Raw genomic sequence first — 10129 nt, forward strand, 5'->3', positions numbered from 1 at the left:
TTTTATTTCTTTATTTTTAAAATGTGATGTGTTTGGTTTATATAATTATATCTTATTTCTATAATATATTTTAAATTATAAGAAATTATTTATTATATGCACGTAAGAATCAACGGCCGGTAAAAATATACAAAAGTAGTAAAAGAGTACGGATAAGCTACAAAATGCACCACTAATCCCATGCACAAAAAGCAATACAAAGCAAAGCAATGACCACTAATGTCCCACACGTCTATGCTCCACTAAGTTAATCCCAATTACTCGATAATTGTGCAAACAACATATCTAATCTTTAAAAAAAGTTCGAGCATCGGACTTTACTTTGGCTAAATATAAATCAATTGTACGATAAGTACAATATATTTATTGTGTGATTGATATATATTTTAAGAAAAAAGACCAATCACAAAATAAGTGTATCAAATCTGATCTCGACAAAAATTTTCCGTGAACTTCATATATATAACATTGGCCAGAATCCGTAACACTTAACTCACATCTCTAGCAATGGAAGCTCAAATCTTATTTTCTCTAGTGGTCATGAATTTGATGACATTTCCTTCCTTAGGGCAGGGAGCACTTAAGACAGGTTTCTAGTCTTCTTCATGTCCAAATGCAGAGTCCATCGTACGATCAACAGTAGAAGCCCATTTCAACAAAGACCCACACTGGCTGCTGCCTTGCTTAGGCTCCATTTTCATGATTGTTTTGTTCAAGTAAAATTTCAATCAAACAAAGACTTTCTTGAAATGTTAGCTCCTTCTACCTTTTGATCTATAAATAACGAATGGTTTGATCTCTACTTCATGCACAGGGCTGCGATGGCTCGGTTTTGATAGACACAGCTTCGGCTGAAAGAAAAGCACTGTCTAATCTCGGACTAAGAGGGTTCCAAGTGATTGATGATGCGAAATCGCAGCTTGAGGCGACGTGCGTTGGTGTCGTCTCGTGTGCTGACATACTGGCGCTGGCTGCTCGGGATGCTGTCGATTTGGTATTTGACCAGTTGTTTTCCATGATTCGTATGTGTTATGTACCTGTGTAACGTATATTTGTATACGGTGGTTTGAGTTCTTATGCTTATTTTCATGCTTCCGTTACGTTCGGGCCATACTGATTCTTTCATTTGATACTTGTATGCCTCCAGAGCGGCGGGCCAAGTTGGGGAGTGCCTATCGGCAGAAGAGATGGTCGGATTTCTTCGTCTTCTGAAGCCTCCACCTTACCTAGCCCTTTGGACTCCGTTGCCATCCAGAGGCAGAAATTTGCTGCTAAAGGCCTTAATGACCATGATCTTGTCACCCTAGTTGGTAAACAAAATTACTTTAGTTACTTTCGCAAGTATAATAGAAATTAACTATGGTCCATGTTAGGAAAATTACAAGTTACGTCCCATAATTTATCTTATTTTTATTTTGGTTCTACGACGTAACAGATTTAGTCTCACAAATTCAAAAAATTTAGAATTTACAGATCCTTAACCATTTCTGTTAAATTGTTAACGGAAGGAGTACGTGTAATACACATGCGTTCTTTAAGTTGCAATTTAACAAAAATAGTTAACGATCCGTAAATTATAATTTTTTTGAATTTGTGGGACTAAAATATGTTTTGTTGTAAAATAATGGGACATATACGCAGGAGCACATACCATAGGCCAGACAGACTGTCTTTTCTTTCGATATCGTCTCTACAACTTCACTGCAACTGGAAATGCGGATCCAAGCATAAACCAAGCATTTCTATCCCAGTTACAATCCCTCTGTCCTAAAGATCGTGACGGTTCAAAAAGGGTTGATCTCGACAAAGACAGCCCGTTGAAGTTCGACGTAAGCTTCTTCAAGAATGTGAGGGATGGAAATGGCATTCTTGAGTCGGACCAGAGGCTTTGGGGCGACTCCTCCACAAGTCGGATTGTTGATAAATATGCCGGAAATGTAAGAGGCTTGCTTGGGTTTCGGTTTGATTTTGAGTTTCGGAAAGCTATGATCAAAATGAGTAGCATTGAGGTGAAGACTGGTGCGCAAGGCGAGATCAGAAAGATATGCTCCAAGTTCAATTGACGTCAAAGTATTGTGTCTATATATGCCTCTCTACCCATCAATGCCATTGACAAGGATGATGTGCACTGTAATGTATATTTATATCCCGGAAGGCAAAATTGCAAATTTAGTTCCGAGGGTGACAAGATTAGCCCTGAAATTATGGAACTGATGATTTTAATTTTTTAAATTTGTAGCAATTTTTGTCCTTTTGGTCAGAAATTAACAAATCAATTAGGGGTTTAGGGTTTTGGCATACTGTCAGCATCCTACATGATGTAGATGTGGCAAACAAAGAAGAAACACGAGAAGTCAATTGATGGGAGGCCATATCGTGGATGGTGCCGTTGATGGAAACTGAATAGAGTGGAGGTGAAAAATGAGTGGTGGTCTGCAAGCGAGATACTTGCTAGCGGTGGGGATATGATGGAAAAATAGTGGTAGAGAGCGACAAAAAAATGACGGAAATGAAAACAAAGAGAATTAGCTAGATAGTGGACGAAAATGGATAGGCCTGGTTGCAATCGACTCGCTGGAGGATGGGGAGTCTATTGGTGGTGGTGGTCTCGAGCAGTGGGTAGGTCGGATGTCTGCGAATTGAGAGAGAGGAAATAGATCTAGATTTTAAGGCAAAACTGCGTTTGAATTCTGATTGGAGTACATGTTGTAGGACTGGAAGGATAACGAGTTCGGTGATGGTGCACATTGTTGGAGACTCATCGGAGAAAATTTTCGGCAACTAGTAGTGAGGAGGTGGTGGTTAACTGTTATTTACCACGCCAGCATCTATTTAGTACGCTGACTCTGTAATTAATGTCCTTTTGGATGCCGAAACTCTAAACCTCAATTTAGGTTGTTAATTTTCTGCCACTTTTGGCTGGAAAGACCAAAATTGCTATAAATTTAAAACATAAAGAACTAAAATTAGCAGTCTTCTAATTACAGAGCCAATTTTGTCACTCCCCATGCATACAAGACTAATTTTGTAATTTTGCCTATCTTGGAAATTAAAAGCGGTCCTCCTTAATAAAAGCAAAATGCTCGAAAAGTCATTGACTTGGAATATTTCAAATCGACCATCAAAAGTTAGTTTCACACCTACCAACCCATGTGCAACCCGGCACCATAGGTTTAACCATTTAATTTGTAGGTATTTGTTTGTGACGTTGAAACATCGTTCACTGTTAGTTGTAAGCATAACAAACACTTAAGCTATTGATAGATACTTACTTTATTCATTAATATATTACTTTGATAAAAATTAATGAATAATTGACAATTCAATTAATTTTTGGTCACCTATTCAAACAAAAGAGCCATATTTTGATGGTCATCTAATATATATATCATCAACAAAAATACACATTTTTATGAAAATGTCAAGACCTATATTCAAAATATTGAGATTAATAAACTTACAATAGACAACTGAAAAATTGTTCAAGAATTTATGTCTCGGGTACGTTCCTATCTAAAATCATTGGTGCTCAAAATTTCAAATCCCTAAATTTTATTCAATGGTATTTTGCTTCAAATTTTAATTGGTATATCCAAGAAAAGTTAGAAATAAGTATTCCATGACTAATAGAATGTTCATCTTTTCCTTTTCTTTTCTAATAAAGAGAAAGAAATAGAACACATTATTTATTATTGCTTTGAGCTTGTGATGTTGCAATACCACACATTAAAAAAGGATGAATAATAATTTACCCCATGTGATATTGAAAATAAGTGTATTATCCTTTTATAAAAAAATATAACAATTTATCTTCATATACTTATTAAAATGAAGCAATTTACCTCCTTATACTGGGAGGTAGATTACTTCATTTCAAAAAACATAAGAAGGTAAACTATTGTATTTTAAAAAATATAGAGAGGTAAATCACTATTTATTTTTTTTATAAGGGGATAATTTGTTCATTTGCAATATTCTGCATATTCAATACTTCAGAATGTTCTCGCAAACAACTCCAAGCTAATGATAATTTGATGTAAAATATGAAAATAATTTGAAATAAGTCAACCCCTAGATTGACTTCTGAACTTTATTTATTAGAATCATTATGTTAGTAACCGATGCATTGAATCTGGACTAAATTTTATCCGTTAGTCAATCGTGCTAGTAACTGTTGGCGTTGAACCTGAACTAAACTTTATTCATTGGAGTCAATTATGCTAGTAACCGCTGTATTGAATCTGAATTAAATTTTAAATTTTATTCATCAAAACTAATTATGTTATTCAAAAATTATAGTTTAATTATAGAAAATATAAGCTATAATTTTGGGCATATCAGTGGGTAAGACGAAACAACGAACAGTGAATGTATACTTCTCCAAAATCTCGTGTTCTTGGACGCACAAAATTTTCTTTGTGAAAATACGTAAAACTGATGGCACCGAGAATACCATGTCACCAAGTCTACACTCCACAAGACAATATTATAATATCATCGAAACGACAAGATAGAGCTCCCCGACGACGTCGTACGCACGCAACCCAACCCACAGCACCCCTGCCTTGACGAATCATCTTCTCATCATTATTCAATAGAAGAATGGCGAAACCTATCCATTCCCATGGAAGACTGTCTTTCCTTAGTTATTAAATAATAACATACACGGACATAAGCATCGGCAGCCCATAACATTCGCCAAAAGACAAGGCTACGGCCATCCTGTCTGCAGTTATTTCAAGAAGAGGTATCGATACACGTAATAATTCTTGGTGTATCTATCTCTTCTAGTGCACTTGAACCGCCATTTTTGCAGCTTCTTTTTTTGTTTTTATAGACGCTATTATCTTGCTTGCACTCAAGAAGAATCTTAATTTAACCCGTCTCTATCAAGTTGAACTATTTTCGAAAACCATTGGAGCACTCTTCCTCACTCATGGCGTCTATAACACCCATCTCCCGGACCCAATCCCTTTTCAAGAAACCTCAATTTTCAGTACTGAAAAAGCCTGAAGCGCACTTTTTGTCACTGCCCATCTCGAGTTTTCCCCTGAAGAAAGTAAGGATGGTGGTGGTTGCAGCTACAACAGCCGCGGAGAAGTCTAAGAAGAGGTACCCGGGTGAGGCTAAGGGGTTTGTGGAGGAGATGAGGTTTGTAGCTATGAAACTGCACACGAGGGACCAAGCTAAGGAAGGGGAGAAGGAGCCTCAGGGTCAGCCTATGGCTAAATGGGAGCCTAGTATTGAGGGGTACTTGAAGTTCTTGGTTGATAGTAAGTTGGTTTATGATACTCTTGAGAGGATTGTGGAGAAAGCTGCATTCCCTGAATGTGAGTATACTTGATTACTTTTCCTACGTTTCGTGGGCATGTTGGTTTCTGTTGTTTGATTATTCGTTTGGGATTAGCTTATAATTGAGATCTTGACATCTGGAAATTGAGTTGGAACATCTAACTTTTGTCCCTTTTTTCTAATTTTTCCCTTCTTTGGATTGGATTTCTTGATGCTTATGAGCATTTGCTGTCGTTGCTGGACAAAATCTCTGATGGACTTTATCTTTTAATTGTATATTTCTATTGAAAGGTGACTTTATGACCCTTGCTTTTGTTCTTTGTTATTTGAGACTCCTTCATATGTAGTTATAGATACGTGTCTGGACGGGGGCAAGTTGTCTGGATGTTGATTTTGATCTCAGTGTTTGCAGAAAAAGAAATACAGATCACTCTGGGGTTTGTGACATTCTGACAAATCAATTCATGTCCCTGTATCATAATCTCCAACACCTTTGCATTTTCCCAGAAAATCTTATTTCATTAACCTTTAATTTGTTTAGAATTCCTGTTTTGTATATATGTGTATCAGAAGTTGTTGGACTGGCTAAGAGGAAATAAAGGTGTGTTGGTTTTTAATCCATCTGTTTATTTACTGATTTTGGTTCATGTGATGCTAGAAACTTTTGGCTGCTGCTCATATGCCTGAACTCCATATATGCTTAGCTGTGGTAGCGTTGCTATATTTTCTGTACTCATTGCTCCTCCAATGTACCAAACATTTGATTCCTAGAAGTGATGGTGCAAAAAGTAATTAATTTCTCTCAAATTCTTGGGAAGTTGTGCATTTCCATCTATAATTCTATGATGAATCTGAAAATTAAGAAAAACGCCCATCACCTGATGCTTTAGAAGATTTATGCACTTAATGTATTGTGCATTGCAGAATGGATATTGCAGTTGTGAATAGTTTTTTCTCTTTTGCCACATCTTGGGAAGTATTCGTCCTTGTACTGTGGCGGCACCTCTGGGTGCGAATATAAGAACCAATTTGGCTGTTTCTAGTTATTTCCTGTCTAGGCCTTATAGTTCAATATGACTCCTCGGCTAAACAGGATATAATTTTAATTGTGAACTGGTGTTTCCCTCAATATATTGTTGCCATGTGCTATATAAGCAGGCGTGCATCCTTGTATATGTGAAGACAGGAAATGCACCTCTGCGTTCAGGCACTTATATGTTACTAAAGTCATTCAATCTTATATGCTACTCCAATAATTTTGATGAGTGATAATAATTATGATGATTGATTATGGTTTTACACAATGCTCTTAGTTGCTTGATCCCCTGGGGTTATAATAACTGCTAAACTGCTTTTGGGTGTTGCAGATGCTGAATTCAAAAACACAGGGCTGGAGAGATCACAAGCTCTTGCAAAAGATCTTGAATGGTTTAAGCATCAAGGTCACGCCATCCCGGAACCATCCTCGCCTGGTGTTAGCTATGCTCAGTACCTTGAGGAGTTATCAGAGAATGATCCTCAGGCATTCATTTGCCACTTCTACAATACATACTTTGCCCACACTGCTGGTGGGAGAATGATAGGGAGAAAGGTGAACTTTCTTACTGAAAATTCTTCTCCTGCTTGATGCTTGGAGATCTTTTGACTCCAACTTGTGTGCTTTGAGATATGGACTTAAACCCCAAATTAATCCTTCTTTAGCTTCCGTCCACCTAATGTTTATGAGAAAAGAGCTGAAATGGAAATTTCGTTGACAATTAGAGTTATTAAGAAAAGTCAACTTAGTGCAAACTATTGAGTGAGTGGTAAAAATTGTTACGTGGCATGTTGGTAAGGTTTGATTAGTTGTTGTTAAGATAAATTCACAAATAAATTGATAAATGAATGAAGGAACAGAACGTATTTATTGAAAAAACAATAGGAAGCCTTCAGCCCAAGAGGCTGGTAATATAACTAACTTAAGAATAATAGGAAATATGATTTGAAATGAGATTCATATGGATAAAAAAGAAAGTTGTCTTAACCCGAGTTCTAGTTCACATCACCCTGGAAAAGCTAGTCACTTTTCTGGTCCCTACCTCATTCATTCCATCATGCTTCTACAGACTATACAATGATAAGACAGCAATGACACATCATTTTTGTCCTATACATGCCCTGCAGACAGAAGATTAGTTTGTGGTTTTGTTTTTATATTATCCTGTGCTACTTTATTACTTAATGTATGGATATATCTCACTTATTTTATAGTTATGAACTACTTTTAGTTTTTTTTCCCTAGTTTTATGGATGCTAGATAATGAAGAATTGTTCTTGTAGTTGCTTCCCAGTAAATATGATGATATAAATACTGAAGTATGTGTCTATTTTGTCTTGTGAATAATATGAATTGCTTGCAACATGAATTTGGCATTGATAATATAGGAAATATATATATATATATATATATATACAGACAATAGAAGAAAAGCTTTTGGTATTTTCATCCTAGGTTGAGCTACAAAGAATTTAATGTGTGCATTGCCTACTTTATCATAAAAATGCTTGAAGGAAGAATTCTAAGAATGAACTTTTAGTCATCTCATAATATAAATTTAGAATCTATAAAAACAGTTTATTATTATATATAGTTACAAGTGATTGAAATATCCACATATTAAGCAAATCGATACTTGAGGACAATACCTTCAGTGAAATATTTCATTTCATCTTATGTTAAGAATTTTAATGTGAAGTGTCTGATTTCAACTGGTATATATGATTAAACTCACATATTTCAAAGGTTAGAGTGCAAAGTTATAACCGAAACTATTTTAAAATTAGGAAAAAAATTTGACAAGTTTGGGGTGTTGTCTGCACACATTGATAGCTTGTGGGGCGAAGTGCAGTAGCCCCTATAGGTTGGGGGTGGTGTCAGCATTTAACCTGAATTACATCATTCCCTACCATTGCCATAGTTTACAAAGTCGTCCTCAAAACATTTCTGGCAAAGCCCTTGTTATTTCTGATCACCAAAACTTAAGAACAAAGAGTGATTGTGGTCTATTTATCTCACTTTTGTAACCACTGATACTTCTATTTGCTCTCTCTCTCTCTTAGCTCCATTCTTGTTTATTTTCAAAAATTTTGTCTTCTTTCCCATTTCTTATTAGCACTTGTTGTCATAATGTCCAGAAGTAAACATTGGGATGACTTTCCCTCTACCTTTTCTCCAAACCCTTGGGCACAAGTACATGTTGATGACATGCATATGATATTCAGATTTATATATGCCAACGGAAGACCATTTACTCTGCTTTTCTGAAAATCCGGTGATAAGATGGTCATTTTATTTGAAAACCGACATGTTAAGCACTATTTTTAGTATAACGCGCAATGTGGACAATACAATACTCAATTGACCGTGGTGGTTGCATTACTTTACTGCAAGAAAAATGTCGATAAAAGAAAGTGGAGAGAGAGCGAAGGAGATCGAGCAAACACCACTCACTTGAGCTACTTCTTTCCGCAGGTAGCAGAAATGATCCTTAACGGCAAGGAATTGGAATTCTACAAATGGGACGGAGACTTGTCCCAGCTATTGCAGAATGTTCGAGATAAGCTAAACAGAGTTGCTGAAGTATGAACTTGTAGTCCCTCCTTTCGTATTTTCCTGTTATAGTTTTAACTATTGTATTCGTTGCTGGTAAAACATCGTGATATCTTACTGACTACATTACCTGTTAATTACTTGTTTTCTGTCGTGATATTGCACAGAGCTGGACTAGAGAGGAGAAGGATCATTGCCTGGAAGAAACTGAGAAGTCATTCAAGTTTTCAGGGGATATCCTTCGTCTGATATTGTCCTGATACATGAAACCTCCTATTTCGTTATGTAATTAAGGTTGCTACTCATGACCATTGTTAGTACCCCACATATGTTAGCTATCTATGATCTCAAGATTCAGTTTCCTGTGTACAAATTGTACTATATTTCTGATTATAAATGGCCAAACTTCAACTTGAACATATTTTTAGCAAAATTTTGTCATATTTCTGGAATTGGTCACAGTTGTTTAGGTTGTACTGCTGGAGCTTTAGTTCTTTGCACATTTCTGGTGCCCATGTATGTGTTCGTCGTGAAATTCTCCATCTTGAGAAGAAGGAAAGTATATATTCAACTGCTGCAGATTAAGAGGGTGTTTGGCGGAGCTTAAAAGCTCCTCAAAACATCTTATAAGATGTTTGAGAGTTTATAAATTTTTGAAAATTGTTCAACAAGATTCTTTTGAAGAGCTTATAAGATCTTAAATGAAGATGTTTTGTATCTAATAAGTTTTTTTTTTAAAAATAATTAGGGATAATTATACTCTCTTTTTCGAGGTTTGATGTAATTATACGTAGATTTCTTGCGGTTTGGAAAATTATATCTAGTATATCTGAGGTTTGCTTCCATTTGCCAAATAGATCCTTCCGTTAATCAAAATTCACTGAATTTGTTGATATTAATGAAAAATTGAATGAAAATAGAAACTTACTGTCGATTGACTTATTACTAACTTATTGTTGGTTAAACAAATATTTTCTGATTAAAAATTCTTATAAAGGGGAAGATGTACCTCCTCTAGGGTATGCAGACCGGCTTCTAAAATCATGTTCCGTCAAGAAAGCTAATAAGCAAATTTCAAGATAGTGTTAACTATACTTAGACCCCCTTAAAAAATATAAAATTATACTTTTCTTGAAAATATTTTAAGTTTGTATTTACATCCCTTCGAAAATTTACTTTTTATATCTAATCCCTTTTAGTTAGAATTTGGATGATGATGATTTTAGCAAAAATAAAATTGCATAAATT

General features: G+C 35.7%; 2 protein-coding genes across 2 annotated transcripts; both read left to right on the forward strand.

The window, feature by feature from the left end:
- On the forward strand, positions 484–2902 carry LOC105162172 (peroxidase 25-like). Its single transcript, XM_020693742.1, is given in 5 exon segments — positions 484–664; positions 667–716; positions 815–994; positions 1148–1310; positions 1642–2902. Coding segments are annotated over 5 exon segments (972 nt in total). The 5' UTR covers positions 484–507; the 3' UTR covers positions 2064–2902.
- Positions 4572–9300, forward strand: LOC105162092 (heme oxygenase 1, chloroplastic). The gene is made up of 4 exons (XM_011080018.2): positions 4572–5330; positions 6660–6883; positions 8804–8911; positions 9049–9300. The coding sequence occupies exons 1-4, from the start codon at positions 4937–4939 to the stop codon at positions 9139–9141; spliced, it is 819 nt and encodes a 272-aa protein (XP_011078320.1). The 5' UTR covers positions 4572–4936; the 3' UTR covers positions 9142–9300.

This window comes from Sesamum indicum, linkage group LG5 (genome assembly GCF_000512975.1).
Source record: "Sesamum indicum cultivar Zhongzhi No. 13 linkage group LG5, S_indicum_v1.0, whole genome shotgun sequence".
Classification (NCBI taxonomy): domain Eukaryota; kingdom Viridiplantae; phylum Streptophyta; class Magnoliopsida; order Lamiales; family Pedaliaceae; genus Sesamum; species Sesamum indicum.

Excerpts from the sequence above, each read along its gene's own strand:
- LOC105162092 (XM_011080018.2), top strand. The coding sequence starts at position 4,937 with ATGGCGTCTATAACACCCATCTCCCGGACCCAATCCCTTTTCAAGAAA. Across the intron at positions 6,884-8,803 it reads GGAGAATGATAGGGAGAAAG|GTAGCAGAAATGATCCTTAA; the intron begins GTGAACTTTCTT and ends TTCTTTCCGCAG. Across the intron at positions 8,912-9,048 it reads AGCTAAACAGAGTTGCTGAA|AGCTGGACTAGAGAGGAGAA; the intron begins GTATGAACTTGT and ends GATATTGCACAG.